The following is a 15,808-nucleotide window of genomic DNA, read 5'->3' on the forward strand; positions in this document are numbered from 1 at the left end:
TATATAGCCCATGGTACTAGACTAGACTAGACTAGTACTAGACTATTGGCTGTAAGAAAGAGAGAAAATAAGAAAGAAGAGAGAGAGAGAAAGAAAGACAGAAAAGTCCACTGACTTACCTGGTGTTCACACCTGCTGACATGGTGTGGTTTGCTGTTGTGGTCCCTTTGTGGCCTTGGTCACAGCGACTCATCTGTGGGGCTGTCATAGGCCTGGCAAAGGGAAGGTCAAGAGCATGCAAAAGAATAAATCTAAGACATGCACTAACATTCTGCTTGTGGTTATGGTGAAATTTGGTACTAATTTTACCATGACTAAAACTTGTTATTCAAGCTAAGTTGAATATCGTGACCTCCTGTGCATTCCCTCTCCTCAAACTGATAACCAAATGCAGGCTCAGACCTTTGAACCATGGGGGTTACCTGGTGAGAACTTCTACACTGTACAAGAGGGCCTGCAAAGAGGTGGCAAGGGCAGCCATAGCAGCAATCTCCTCACGAGCTGCTGTCACAGTTTCCGCTTGAGAGGTCTGTCGCTTCAGTTTCTGCAAGTAACAGGGAACCAGTGCTTCCAGGACCATCAGCATCTGGAGGCTGGAAAAATAACCAACAATTGGTCTGTTTCATTTTGTCAGTCCTGACACTTACATCACCTGGAGGCTTATGTTTCAATCCGAAGGCTCATGGTTCTCTCAGTGGCCTTGTGATTTCATTGCTTCTCACTAGGTAAGCAGTCCTGGGCCAGAGAAACTCTTGGGTCAGGGGCATGAGGGAGAAAATTAGCTGATGCATGAAACAATAACAACCAAAACAACCCAGACTTCTGGGTATCTTCTGAATGTCACCCATTTGCAGACATTCATTTTCCTTTCCAAAGACTCCTTTCTTCTCTGGTTCCCTCTGGGAAACTAACATTCTGGCTTTACCAGTTTACTTCCACCTCTCTGTATCTTCCTGTTCTTTCCAGCTGCCTGTTTCTTCTACTCCAGTTCCCTCTTCATCGTCTCTGACAACAGAAACCTGCAGGACACAACGTGATCCCCACCTTCCGTGCTGCTGCTTAGACTGCCGTCCAGCTTAGTGCTTCAGCCGGCAGCTGGCAGGATTTGGAGCCAGTGCCTTAGGAAAGGAACCAACAGGCAGAGGCCTCACAGAAGCCCCATGCTTGGAATGCATTTCTATATCATCTCCCTCCGTTTGTTTGCCTTGCTTTTGCATGCCTTATGCAGCTTTTATGCCTTATCTGAGCCTGCACAAACCAAGTAAATAGATTAGCACCTTCTGAATGATTCAGGAGCGTAGGCCACCACTGTCACACACAGCTTGATGGCTTCACTGATCGAAAAGGTCAAGTCTTCATTCCCATAGCAGAAGTCTGAAGGAATAAAGCAATACAAGAAGACTATCACACGAACATACTGAATATGAAAGGAGCTAGCACACTCCTTCCTCCTTCCCTTTACTCAGTTGCTCGCTTCTCATGTTAACAATGCCCAAGAGGCTCTTGATTTCTGACAAAAATCTGTCTATAAAAAGGAGACATATGCTGCACTCCCACTTGCACCCTGCAATCCAAGAGCCCAGAAGGTGAGAAACAGTTCACAGGAGGTCAAATCACTGCTGAGCATAAGGCCTGCAGCTGCTGCTGGAGTCCTGCTCCAAACATCATCCATCACAAGTGAATTCTTAAGCTTATACATGACAAGGACATGTGTCAACTTAATCACAGTTTTTATGCTCTGCTTTTTCCTGGATGTTTCCACCACACTAAAAATGATACTGATACACCACTGCAAGTTCTGAAAAAATCAAGACCCTACCATACTCATAGCCACATGGGCACCAGGACAAAAGTGAGTCTGGTTTGCAGTGATTTGAGAAAAATTTTTCAAAAGCATTGAAGTCCCACACAAGTATTACCTCGGGGATAGTTAGTGCCAGACACCAGAAACTGAAGTATCAAAAGAATAATATTGGTAATAGAACTATAGTCTTGTTTCCAGTAGTGACTTTGGTGTACAGGAGCCCATGTTAAAGTTAAGGTCCCAAAGCACCACTTTGAAAAATGGAACTTGGAAGTCAGATGTTTGAGATAATTCTGATCTTCACATGGAAAATATCAGGCACACGATATACTCATCTGCAGTCTCACTGTTAACACACACTTGGAAGTCTTCAGAGACACCTTTGAATAACCCTTCACAGAAAACCCAAAGCTTTTATACAAATCTTACTACAATCCACAAAGAGAAAAAAACATTTTCTGTTTCTGTACCATTTTTACATCATAACTTGTGATATAATGGTGCAGCATGATAAAACCCCAGTATATAACAAAGCTTTGACTCTAAGGCTAGACAGGCTTCTCATCCCATCAAAATCAGTTTTATTTAAGGGAAGTGCAAATTTGGAAAATTATAAAGATCAGTGAAAATTACTTCCCAGCAAATCACAAAGCAGCCAAATTCTTAAATTCTGAATAGCATGGGTAACCATAAAGAGACACAGTGTCCTGGACAGATCATACTGTCATATATATTGTGCTTTGTGATAAATCAACCCCCACCCTAGAACCGAGCACTGTTGGAAGTCTGAATGGCATCCATCATTGAGTAGTCATAGCCTGCCCACGGGAGAGGATGCTTCTGCCTCCTGCTCACATGGAGCAGAGGAGAGGATGACACTGATCTTGTCAGCATGATACAGTTTATTAGGCATGTTTATTCTTCACCCACGCATTATAAAATTCAAAATGCCAGGGGCTAGTCTCAGACTATGAGGCTCAATGCAGAAAAAATAGCTTTCAAATAAGAGAAATTAATAATTCCCGTCCTGCAGAAAATATCAAAAGGATGGTGGTGATAAGGCCAGCCTTAAAAGCCCCATGAGGCATCAGAAACAGATATAACCACATTCTGGGAGAAGAAAAGGGCCCTGAACAAATCACACTGCATCAAAATGCATGTTGAATCAATGAACAACAAACCAGAATTACTGAATAAAGGGTGCTTTGCTGTTACCTAACGACTTGAGAGGCTTTTCTGCTTTCACCAGCTCTAAGATGTCCAAAATGTCTGGAGTATCTCCCTCTAAAGACTGCAGCAGGTCAAACAGGCACTGAGCTGACACTCCTTTGCTGGTTCCATTGCTTGTGGCATCCTGTTTCAACAACAGACAGGCGCGGTTGATTTTCTGAGGGCCCGTGCGTATTCTTTATCTGGAGGTGTGGGCAACCCTTGTTTTTGACAAATGAGAGTCCAAAAGCTTACTGCTATCAAACAATAAGCCTTGCCTGACCCAACAGATTGAGTTTACAGTGAGAGCATGATCTGAAAACTGCACACAGCTTTGCTTCCCAGGAACAGCAGATCCCTGCTGCCCTGTGAAGGAGAAAGCTGTGTGTGCTTACAGTGTACGTGCAGGTAGATTTGACAATCCCATTTCAAATAAAAATTCCATTAACTTGTTTTAACTGACTAAATGTTAAAAAGCAATTAGTATTTCAAAACATGGCTAATCCAGTCTTACAGTTCACAGGTACTAAAACTTAGCATTAAGCTTTTAGTTCCTATTGCTGGATTCTAAGAGAGTTACAAATCATTATTGTACTTTTAGAATCTATTTATACTTTCAGAATTATTGTTCTTTTAGAATCTATCTATACACAGACATTTAAAGTGAAACCACATTTACTAGCCTGTATACCAGTGGCCTGTTATCTGAGGATCCTGAACAGAACACATCTCAGGATGAACAGAAGCATGCAGAAATAAGTTCATGAACTGGTTCTGTGCAGCACCAAGTGTAGTAAGCACAAGTTTATAAGAACTGTGCTGCTGCTCCAGCTGTGTTCTCTGAGTGATCTCTGATGGAGGGCTGGCTGCATACACAGGCTTCCCCACGCTGAGACTAGGGAACAGCTTTTACTCACAGGGAACTCCAGGAGAGGAGCCACACTTGCAAACAGCTGCAGAATAAAGGGCTTGCGGTGCAGAACGTAGAACTGGCGGCAGGCAAACTCAATCGCTTGGCGTAACTGCGGGTTGCTCTCATAGTCAGCGTATACCTGAGCAAATGTAAAAGGACACGGAAGTACTACTCCAGTGAAAGGGCTCTTCACCTCCTAATCCCAGACAACCAACTACAGCCTTGTCATTCCTGATGTTTGCCTGATATTTTTAAAGATGGAGACTTGTCTGCCCTCCTTGGCCGTGCATTTCAAGGACAAACTATCCTTAGATAAAAGGTTTGCTTGTCACTCTTGAATCTTCATTGTCACAGCTTTAGTCTATTGCTTTTTGTCCTAAGTATCACAGGTAGATTTCTCCCCTCTCTTTCCTAGAAGCACTTGACTTGTTTGAAACCAGTTGGTAAAGAGTCGTAAGGCGAGGGGAGGAGGAAAGAATTAAAAAACTAATTTCTCTCAGTATGAAAAGTGAAAATTAAGGTAGAGTCCTTCACAGGACTGAATGGTTACTGCCACGTACTTCAAATGAAGTTATTAAGTGATTTTATTTCAAAAGGTTTTGTTTCTAATGAACCCATACACTGCAGACCTGGACCCAATACACGCTTACCTAACTGTGTAAGGCATGATATTAGAGTTTCCAGTTACGAAAATGTTTGTTTAGATAGCTAAATTAATCACTGGTCCTAATTATTGTGCTCTGTTAATGTTGAAATGAATATACACAGGGATGTCATGGTCATTGCTTCTGTTACAGAAGCAATAGGTTTTCTTCTGTATTTGCATTGTAATACTAAATCTCTATTCAGATACTGTCTCTGAGCTCTGCAAAGATAACCTGTCTGTAAAGGAACGATACTGGTTGATTTTCTTTATTTTCAGGATGATTTTTCCCAAATGTGACAACAGGAAAAAAAAGGAATACTTATCCACCTCGAAGTGAAGGGAAACTTCACCTCTAATACTTGCAATATTTTTCATCGCCCACATGAAAAGACAACATACAGTTTTTCATAAACACTTAGTGTTATTTTATGTCGGTATTTTTATATTATTGTGATTATCATACTTAAAAAGTGAACATAATTTAGTTTCAGTCAGCAAGTAGCAAATCCAGATATTTCAGCTATTCCCCAGATTTCAGCCATCCCTGAGGGAGACCCAAGATCCAAAAACTTTACAGCAATTTCACATTTCTGCGTGGAAACACCTACTAAGGGAAACAGACATTCATTTATTTAACATAAAGAAGGAAAGAAAATGTGGTTATTTACTCAAGAAAAGGAACGTAGTCTGAAGAATGCTGATTTGGGCCTTCCCACCCTGATCTGTTGTCTTCCTGGGACTCCCCAAATCTGTGACCTCGCCAGGACTCAGCAATTTAAAGTTCCCCCATTAATAGTCTGTTCTATAGCAGACTGCTTGATCTGAAGCCTTCCCTTGTAATGTTCATGGAAATGGCTCACCTGCAACATGCTGGGCAGGACCCACTGGTACCCGCTGAGGGAGAAGAGGTGGTTAAAGTGCACAGCAGTGTTGATGACTGTGGCAGCGTACTGCCTTAACAAGGCACTGTCCTCAGGGTGCAGGATCAGGGCACCGTTGAAGACGTTCAAGAACAGCATGATCTCATCTCCCCAGGGGAACTCGCTGGGCATGCCAAGGAACATCTCCTCCAGCAGCTTAATCCACAAGCTTTTCTGAAGTGTGTCCAGACCAAAGAGCTCTTTCCCAGCTGTGAGGGAGAAGAGGCAACAACAATCAACTCTGTCCACCACAGCCAGCCTCATAATATTCCCAGAGGGCAAGGGGCCACCTCACAATACTGAGCATCGTTTTGCCTTTTTAAAATTATTTCACTTTACTTCTGGAAGTGTCCACAGGGCTCGAGCAAACCTTGACTGGAAGCAGCACGCATGAAGATGAAGAATGATGAATACCACACAGCTCATTACATTTTCTCCCCACTAGTTGGAATGGCTGTGTGTGTTTATGCTGAACTTTCATTCTTTCATTCTTCAGGTGTCCCACACATTACAGGATATTCACACAGAGTTACAATAATGTTTCTTAAAGCGAGTGCCTTTATGGCCTGTTACAGAACTTGCCAGTGCTTTCCATCCTGCAACAGCAGCCTGTTTAATCCACAAGTCAGGCTAGAAACCCTACGGAACTTTCAGAGCAAATTTTCCAAAAAGAGGGCTGTTTCTATATCCCTGCTGCAGAATTTGCCCAATCTTCATTGAAGTCCATTGCTTCCTCAAAGTGTATGGCAAAGGACTCTGAACAATCCATTTTAGAAGCAGTTATGCTAATGGACACAGTATTTCAGCTGTAGTTCCATGCATAATTATTCTCATTTGGGTGCAAATGAGAATGTCGTGCTTACAAACCAACAGCTATGCATCATTTTCCCTGAGAAGAGATTTAACAGCTTTCAGTAGTGCTACAGGTCTGTACGTTTCTAAGGCAAACAAAGCCTGTGTGTTTCCAAAGCAAACAAAGTGCCTCACAAAAACCTTCTGGGCCCTGTACAACCACTCGGGAAAGCTGTCAAAAGGCCATACCTTGGGGATCACTGAAGAGTGAGAACTCAGCATCAATGGCACTTCGGGGAAATGAAGGCAAGCGGAGAAGGTCTTCCTGGAGCATAGATACATGGGACTGCTTGTGGGCAGTAGGGATCTTCTGTGTCAGCGATATGAGGAACAACACCCGCCCCACCTCTTCTAGCTTGCGAGTGAACACCTGAAATAAAAAAAGACAAGGGACAGAATCAGCCTGGTCAACAATTCAGAAAGTTCTTTACGACATATATGTACTTTTCTAGGTTAGCTTCTATGGCTGTCCCTGAAGGGAGGAGATGCTGCACTCATGGCCCAGATGAACCTGTTGAAATTCATAAGGCTAATGCTGCGCCCTCTTGCTAGATTTTGTGTGACCACTGTTCTTTAGTGCAGCTCAGCAAAGATGGACTGTGTTTGTAAGAGAGGTTTTAACAGCACTTACTATTTCAGTCTTGTGGAGGACTGTGGGTGGTTGTCAAACACATTGCAACTCTGTCATGCAGTCTCTTGTAGATTAATGTAAGCTTTGTCAGTGTGAATCGCAAGGTGGCCAGAGGCAAACCAGCTCCATACAGTTGCAGCTGCTCTCTGCAAGGTCTTACACTATAGTCAATATGAGGTTGGAATGGTTACCTTCTGGGTTGAGGCTGGCTCATGTCAGGTCACAGAAAGTGTAAGCATAGTTGCAAAAGAAAAGCCGTCAATAAAACAAAGCAGACCAGATTCTGTAAACAAGCTAAATCCTGCTGACTTCAGATTATCGATTCTGGTTCACACCAACTGGGAAACGAGTTTCATTCTACCAGCCTCCTTTGAACTTCTACTGGTAGGACTAGTCAGGCTAGCTATGTTATTTTAATGCTAAAAGTAACCATATGCTCAGTAGTAGAAGCAGCTGTCTTTGGAAGCAGTTTAGAGACAGCTCTTAGCTACTGGGATGAAGCCAAAACCTGAAGCATGTGGCTTAACGTGTGACAAAGTTCAGCTTCCCGTGTCCTGCAGTTGCTATGACTTTGCTCTGGAGTGCACTCAGCTTAGAACTGGGTGCCCAGTGGATCAACAGCAAGGAAAGTACTCTTTCATGGCTTGCTACTCTGTGGGTGCACTCTACAGTGCTGTTGTCTTTGCTGAAGATGGATGTTGTCCAGCAACTTCTAGGATGACTACCGAGAAGCTGGTAGATGCTTGATTTCAGTTTTACCTTAGAAATATTTTGGTCTCTAAGTACTCTAAATGGAAAAAGGTGGAGTGTAAAATAATGCCCTGACAAAACTAGACAGGCCATTTTAATCTTTTGGGGTTACGTAGAGCATATCAGACTCATTTATTTGACATGTGGGACACATCTTGTGGAACCACAGTGAGAATAATTTCTGCCAGGGAAGCAACCAACATGGTCCCAAGTAATTCCAGATTTGTGTAGACTTTCTACTGACAGATGCAGCATATGAATCACAGAAACGAAGTATTTCCTTGCTCTGTACCATACACATTTCAGAGAGGATTAACTATATTCTCTATTATTTTAGCTGCTGGTGCCTCTTAAGCAGCTTTGTAGATGCTTTTTACAACCATTCTTGATGAGACTTTCCTGTCCCTGTGCTCAAATTGCCAGGTGCACAACTACAGTAGCTGCTTTTTGGCTAGAATACTTCAACTGTTCATACCAAACTCATACAGTTTAACCACGCTCCCCCTCTTTATTTCCTGCTTATTATCATCCTTTGCAGATACAGCTAGAGCAACCTTTCCCTAAACACTCAACCCTGTGCTACTGAGACAAATGTCCTTCTGTGGAAAACAGAACATGTGGCTTCTACAGGTAGAGTGAGCTCAATATCGCTGTCTAAAGAAATGATACTTGTAGTCGTTTGCATTAAAAGGCATTGCCCTGCCACTTTAGTTAGGGTTTAGTTCCTAAGAGAGAGCTCCTGGGAGCTGAAGAACATTAGCAGGATCAGACAGATTATCAGTGCAGTGCTCTTCTGAGGACAGATATTTGCCTGATGAAACAATCTCTCTCTGCTGCTGTGTCTCTAGGAGGAGCTATGATGAGACCAGCATCTGAGAGCAGGACAAGGAAGAGAGGCAAGTAACATTCTTTACAGTGAGAGGACAGAGAGGAAGGTAGAACAGATAACTCCTGCTCCACAGCTAGACAGACCTGAGAAGAAAAGCTCTTAAATAGGTTCCTAAAGAGCCATGTTAAAGAAAGGAGTAAGCAACTTTTGAAGCTGAGGCAACTGAAGCTCTTCTGGCCAAGTGTGGGAGAACATAAAGCTCTCTATCAGCATTCAGCATGAGTGAAGGCCTTTAAAGTAAGAAAAGAGGTTTATTTACAGGGTTTGTTTCTGGGCAGAGGTGTTTGTTAACAGTAAGATACCTGCTTCTGAATGAGCTCTTGACCTTTTTCTGGATGCATCTGCACCAGGTTGAGCTGGGGAGAAACTGACCTCCGGAAAGGATAAATGTCCCGGACGTAGGTCTGCCAGGAAAGGAAACAAGTGTATTTTAAACAAATGTAGTTGTAACAACATCACTCAGTAGAACGGAGGAAAAGACCCTTTAGCCATTTCTGAACATTTTGCATAGGGGCTTTCAGACAATGTCAGGCATCATGGAAGAGCATAAACAGAAGAGAAATTTGCTCTTTTCTAAGAAAGCTGGACATTAATGACTTAAGAGCAAGGGACTCCACATCCATTTCTTCCCCTTTTCTGTCAAACTCCAATCTTTCACCACACACAACTAAACACCCAAGATGTGATACCTACAGGACAGAGTTCTGGCTCTTTATGGGCTGCTTGTTCTCCTTTAGCTAACCTCAGTGTTTGAAAAAGGGACAAGACAGAATGAACAAAGTCATCTGGACCTAACTGTTCCCTTACCTTGTTGTAATGAATAAGATTCCATCGCTTATCCATTAAAAAGTAATGAGAAGACTGCGTTTCAGGTATGTTAAAGAACTCCAAACACTCCTGAAGAGGAAGAAAGAAAAACATCCCGTTACTTATTAGCTGTCTTGTACCAAGACCACAGCATCCACAAAACAAGACCACAAAAGAAGAATATCCAGCTAATAATGTAAAAAGGCACAAACCTGCATGCCTTAGGCTGATGCACTCTTGTGGCATTAATTCTTAATTTCTTTTTTTTAAACATAAAGTAAATGAATATGGCTGTGATAATCAAGGCATACTGATATCACAGTCCTAAAGACTGATATTATTACTGCGATGTTTTCATATCACATATATTTTTCTGGCTGTATGAGCCACATGGATATTGCAGCTTCGACTTCCATTCTACGTATTTATCAATACTGTCTTTAGCGATAGGTGATGTAGAGACACTAAAGTTCAGATCCTTCAAAGCACTGAGATGTGTGATTCCCATTAAAATTTAATATAGTTGGGTAAACTGAAGGCTTTTACAAACCTCTTTCCTATGTGACGCAGTTAAGGCCATCCAGGAAATCTTTAGCAGTAGGGGAAACTGGCCTCACATCTCCCAGATCCCAAGATGTAAATATCCAAAGGATAATATACAACAAATACCCAACAAACCGCAGTGTCTTGAAATGTAGTTGCATTTGTGGGGTTTTGTCTGTCTGTGAGAGCAGGGCATTTATGTAGTCTTTAATATGAGATCCTATTTCTTGCAGCCAAGCTCTCCTCATATAGAGACAGAAATTGTTGTTACAGCAAAGCTTCTCTCTCCCACACTGAGACAGGATGCTCAGGCAGCATGTAGTGCTGGCGTACAGGAATGGCAGGTAAATGTACTATTAAGCAGTTTGTCCAGTCAAAAAACTCATTCCTACCTTCAGCAGAGCCTCAAACTGTGTGTCCTCATGGACTGGTAACTGAGTTGGGATGTCACACTCATTCTGTCCGTGCACGACAAGGGTCTTTGTGCCTAAAGGAAGAAAACCAGTTGCATTGTTCCTGGCCTCTTTAATTAACTCGATTTCCAAAGACTGCCCGTGGAGGAAAAGTGATAGTTAAAATTCATTCCTGGGCAGACAGTCAATGCCAGTCCTGTAAGGAATCCGTTATGAAGTGTTAGCATGGTCTCACACGTCTACAGTTAATGAGGAATCAACCTATTCCTAAAGGACTGTGCTGGCCTCAGCAGCAACCGTCCCTCTGAGGAAGGAACAAACCTAAAAGGTCAAATCTGTTTTTCAGCAAGATATCTCTTGCCTGACTCGTGACATCCTAGGCTCACAGCAAGCTCTTCCTGGGCTCTCTCGGGACTTACATGCGAGGTTTCATCAAAGTGAGTCTGAATGGTACAATCTTACAGCGATCATCCTGCCAGCCTTCCACAGCCCAACTGGCACAAAGCTCTGGGTTGAAAAGTCTGTTCTAATTCACTTTCTGTTTGCTCCTTTTAGAGCTCTTAAAGTGGCTTTCTGAATCTCAGGGAATTAGAGGTGGAATTTACCGACCGAATTCTCAACTCAAGGAAAACTGGCTTAGAATATGAAGCCATTTGTAGCAGGTATTTTTCTGATCCAGTTCTGATGGATCTCCTTTTTGGTAGAGGAGGTCATGAACCTAGAAATACAGAGATTTAAAGACTCATTTCTTATACCTGGCATCGAGGCAGTCACCAGCAGCTTCACTTCACATTGTTCCTTCTTCATAGTCTGTTTGAGATCCTTGAAGAACAGCCCTTCTACATAACCCACCACTTCCCAAAGGAAGGTAAGTGTTGCAGAAATGGCATCCATGCCCCATTCGCACGGGGTGCGCACAAAATACATGATCAATCCTACCTGCAGGGCATAAGTAAGAGGAATACCAGGTTAGACACACTCTTAACTGTGCAGAGCATAGTACAAACACAGAACAAGAATACTGTTCTACTACTTTTCTTCACTCAGAGGGATAAACTCACTAAATTTGCATCCTGAAAGTCTGTACATACTCCAGAACAATCCCACTGTACTGTTACACCTTTTTTCTAGAGAGGTGTCATGGTTTAGGCCCAGTGTGTAACTGAGCACCATGATGCTGAAAGAAGGGGCTAGTCAAAATAAGGACTGGGAGGGCTTCTCACCACTTAAAAAGGTCACAGGCAAAAGACAGATTCATCATAAGGAATAAAAACCAGAACAATTTTAATTTGTTACCAACATCAGAGTAGAACAATGGGAGACACAACCAGATCCTAAAGTCAAAACACCTTCCCCCCACCCCTCCCTTCTTCCCGGGCTCAGCTTTGTTCCCGGTTTCTTCACCTCCCCTACCCTGTGCCTTGAGGAGCAGGGGGATGGGAGTGGGGGTTGCAGTCGGTTCGTGCCAAGTGGTCCTTCAGGAGTAGGGAGGACTCCTCCCAGTCTCTCTCTGCTTCCACGTGGTGCCCTTTCCACAGCAGAAAAAATCCTCAGAAGTCCAATGTGGGTCTGCCCACAGCTGCAGTTTCCCTCACACACCAAACTGCTTCAGCCCAAGTCCACAGAGCTCCAGTCTGGGTCTGCCCACAGTCACAGTTCCCTCACACACAAACTGCTCCAGCACGCACTGCCCGGAGCCACGGCTTCTTCAGGGGCAGCTCATGTGGCCCTGCCCCACCAGTGAACTCTACGGGCTGCAGGCAGTCGACCCGGCTCTTGCCAAGTTAAGAGCATTTATTTTCTTGCAGTTTGTGACACTAACTTCTTAGGGCATATACAGGCAGAGGTGCGATTCTGGGCTGCACAGTGGACCCATAAGCTACTCACCAAGTAGTTAAAGAGGATATGAGATGTCTGTGCAGGGAAGTCTCCGATGTTCAACAAGAGCTTCCTTAACATATACATCAGCTCATCCTGGAAGAAGAGCAAATGGTTTTTCTTTCCCTCACAAAATGGAGAATGGATTTCTCCTTTTTGTCCTCCCTGGCTTTGTATCTTCCCATTTTTCCACACTCTCTTTTCCAGCTCTGTCTCTTGGTGCATGAAATAGAACTATATGCTTGTGACTACTCCCATATTACCCAAAATAAGGTCCAAGGCACAGCACCCAGGTCAATGTCTTTCTTTTTCATCTGAGAAAGGCCGATACCTCCTATCGCAATTTTTGCTGACTGTAGCATTCTGATTCTGCACTCCCCTCTCTGTGATGATCTCTGTGTTTCTTATCACAACAAATGACTACCTAGATGATATGTGAAATCTAGTTCAGCTCAACTCAACAGCTGTGGCTGCTGGGTAGGAGGTGGGGACAAAATCTAACATTTCTTCCTTTAGAGGCTGCCTGCTTTAAATGTAGACTAACACATTTCTTACGGTGGGGAGGGGGCATAGAGGGGAACGAATCTCACTGTCAGCTAAGGACAGACCGATCATATCATAAATTTCTTCTGCAGCCCTCATCCTCTTAACCCACAGTAGATTTGAGCTAGTGTTAGGGGCATGAATGTGCATAGGACAACCCATGCCAACGATACATCTGCTGACAGCATCCAAGAAAATACAGCTGTTCTCTGTGTTGGGTACTGATGGTTGTAGTAGACTTAAGAAGAGATGGTAAAACAGCAGACTATGCTAACTCAGAGGCTGCTGAGGCTGAACAGTGTATAGCTTCCTTCTCAAAGATACATAAACATAAGTGACCCTCTGAACTTAAATGGAAGCTTTGGGGGCTATGACTGAGAAGCCTCAGGAATAGCAAGGCCACTGAGACCTCAAGGAACCAAAAAGCAGCCTTTCCTCATCTTTCTTGAGGTTTAATATTAATTTTGTAGTCAGTTCTTAGGTGGTGACTTGGAAGATGAAGACAGTACACTGAGTGGCAGTTGAGAAAGTGGTACGGAGAGTCTCACTGCCTTTTATCCAGTCAGAACTTGTATGCCTTTCTTCCACAAAGCTTAGCCATGGCTCTAGAAAACAGTCTCATAAGCCAGGAAGAGACAAGGCTACCCCCATCTTTCAGGGAAAGCTGAAGAGTGGCATGGGTGAGGCAATATTGCCTGTGTTAGATAGAAAGGGTTGTATTTTAATAAGCAGCCGTTCAAAGCCTGGCTTAGAGCAAGTCAGATCCTTAATGGTGGTAAATCAGCTGTGTCCCATTTACATTACCAGCCAGCCAATGATATGGCCTAAAAGACTGAGCTACATTATAATAGCAAAATGTTCTTCTCCAGTGATGCCCGTAGGGTGATTCTGCTTGCAGCTGTGCTCTCCTGCTCTAAGCAGTACACACACCCGCTGGGGAGAGGAAGAGTTTACCTGTCGGTTGCTGATTGTGAGCTTCTCGAGGAAGTGGCGCAAAACTGTGGAGGGGTCTTCAATTAAGCAGTTCCACAGGACTTGCTGAGCAACAGCACTTACTGTAAAAGTGTAAGAAAACAAAGTGAAAACCATCTCTTGGAAAAGCCTTCAACTGGTGCACTTTGACACCAACGTTTCTAATTGCTACCACAGTTGTCGTATCTGTACGGACACACACAGCAGCCTCTATGAGGCACTAGGATTCCTGATCACCAATGCAGTCATCTCATGCAATAATGATAGGCCTAATATTGGAACCCTCCCTAGGTACTGGTAATATGGCAGGAAGCACTTTACCACTGTGGTCAGAGGAATTATAAAGAAATAACTATTTGAATTCACAACTCCAGGTGGACAAATATGGCAATTAAAAACCGGAAATGCATACACTTTTTTGTTGATGCACAGAAGTTAAATTTCATGGTGATTCATTGAGTGATTTTATCTGGTATTGGTGAGCAGTATCAGATCGTCAGCAGGGAATTGTGCGGATGATCAACTCCCCAAAGTGTAATAAATTGCAATTCTGTGAAGACTGACAACATCAGAGAATTATTCACTGCTGTTTTTCAGTACTCGGTCCCCAATCACAAAATGACACACGCATTATTTAGGTGGCTGACTACACCCACCTAAAACTGAACACAAAATAGCAGGAAGTTAAACATGCAGCCAGCTGACATGATGAGTGATGAGAAAGAAAGGGTAACAGTCCAGCATCTTCAAATATTTTAGAGAAACAAGTACAGAAAAAATGCGTTATTACTTTACAAATACGTCACAGACCAGAAACAAGACCAGGCCTCCTGTTTGTCATAGGATCAAAGAAACAATGGTGGGAAGTGGCCTCTGGAGGTCTCTAGTCCAAGCCCTACTTGGAGTACGACTGTCACCAACACCGAATTATGTCAACCATGGCTTTGACCTGCCAAGGCTTGATAACCACTGTGGAAGGGGAGTCCACGGAGACTGCACTATGCTCCTGGTTATGGAGTTTCATCCACATTTCTAACCTGAACCTCCCAAGTTGCAGCCTCTAAGTCAGAGTTCCTCTAACTCGGTTTCCTTTTCATCACACCAAACAAGCCCTGCTTCTGCAATCTATTCTCACAGAACAGCTGTTTTAGGCCTCTTACTATCCTGATATCCCCCCCACTAGACCCCTTCCAGCTTCTCAACACCTTTCTTGAACTGGGGCCTTTTTTAGGGCCCTAAAAGAGCAAAAAATCCTCAAAACCAAACACAATTAATAGAGGAAAAAAGGGGAAAACCCTAGAAAGTCACATTTCTGTTGTGAATATACTTTCAAATAGTTTGAATATATACTCATAACAATACATAGCACATACTACTTCTAGGAAATATGAACCATGAGCAAATACAAGGTTGTGTTACACCTCTTTTCCACTTAAGTTATGGCACCTAACAAATGTAAGCCATTGTTCAAAGTGCTGGCAGAATCTGCCAGCTTTGAGCAAGAATCACGTAAAGTTTAACGTAGATTGGTACCAGCTACTCCATCCTCCCGGACCTCTCCATCTTCCATCAAATGGACAATGGGGAGCACTGCTGCACAGATGCATGCTGGAAACACAGCTTGAGGTGGTTGTGGCACATGATGGTTTGGAGTATGCTCTGTAGTGTGTTCTTCATCTGGACGGGTAAGAAGAGTAGAGGGTGAGTGTTAGTGAATAAGCCATGACATTATCCAGGCAGGTGAAGATAAACATTTATGTTAGATGCTGTACAAACAGAAAAAAACAATAGGCTGTCTGATCACTGTGCAAGCATGGCAGGTTTACTGCTATCTCCAAGAAGAAACTGAACCTTCCAGGCAAGTTCCTGATCAAGAATTTTCATTGTAAATATATGTATTTTCAATTTACATTTCTCTTATAGAATCATAGAGTCACAGAATGTGTTGGGTTGGAAGGGACCTTTGAAGATCACCCAGTCCAACCCCTGCAGTGTTACCAGATCAGGTTGCTCAGAGCCCCATCAAGCCTGACCTTGA

At 43.2% G+C, this 15,808-nt stretch overlaps 1 protein-coding gene across 1 annotated transcript in view; it reads right to left on the reverse strand.

Annotated features, from left to right (window-relative positions):
* Positions 1-15,447, reverse strand: part of LOC104537904 (protein unc-80 homolog) — a gene marked incomplete at its 5' end in the record, with an annotated part of 44,342 nt that extends 28,895 nt beyond the window's left edge. The window contains 14 exons of the mRNA XM_010180923.1: positions 120-212; positions 423-593; positions 1,278-1,374; positions 3,020-3,158; positions 3,931-4,065; positions 5,433-5,701; positions 6,534-6,714; positions 8,917-9,018; positions 9,422-9,511; positions 10,357-10,451; positions 11,133-11,316; positions 12,265-12,351; positions 13,753-13,853; positions 15,304-15,447. Coding sequence (XP_010179225.1) covers positions 120-212; positions 423-593; positions 1,278-1,374; positions 3,020-3,158; positions 3,931-4,065; positions 5,433-5,701; positions 6,534-6,714; positions 8,917-9,018; positions 9,422-9,511; positions 10,357-10,451; positions 11,133-11,316; positions 12,265-12,351; positions 13,753-13,853; positions 15,304-15,447 — 1,888 coding nt within the window. The remainder of the gene's footprint in view (positions 1-119; positions 213-422; positions 594-1,277; positions 1,375-3,019; positions 3,159-3,930; positions 4,066-5,432; positions 5,702-6,533; positions 6,715-8,916; positions 9,019-9,421; positions 9,512-10,356; positions 10,452-11,132; positions 11,317-12,264; positions 12,352-13,752; positions 13,854-15,303) is intronic.
* Positions 15,448-15,808: the final 361 nt, after the last annotated feature.

This window comes from Mesitornis unicolor, unplaced genomic scaffold (assembly GCF_000695765.1).
Source record: "Mesitornis unicolor isolate BGI_N332 unplaced genomic scaffold, ASM69576v1 scaffold12753, whole genome shotgun sequence".
In the NCBI taxonomy this organism is placed as follows: Eukaryota; Metazoa; Chordata; class Aves; order Mesitornithiformes; family Mesitornithidae; genus Mesitornis; species Mesitornis unicolor.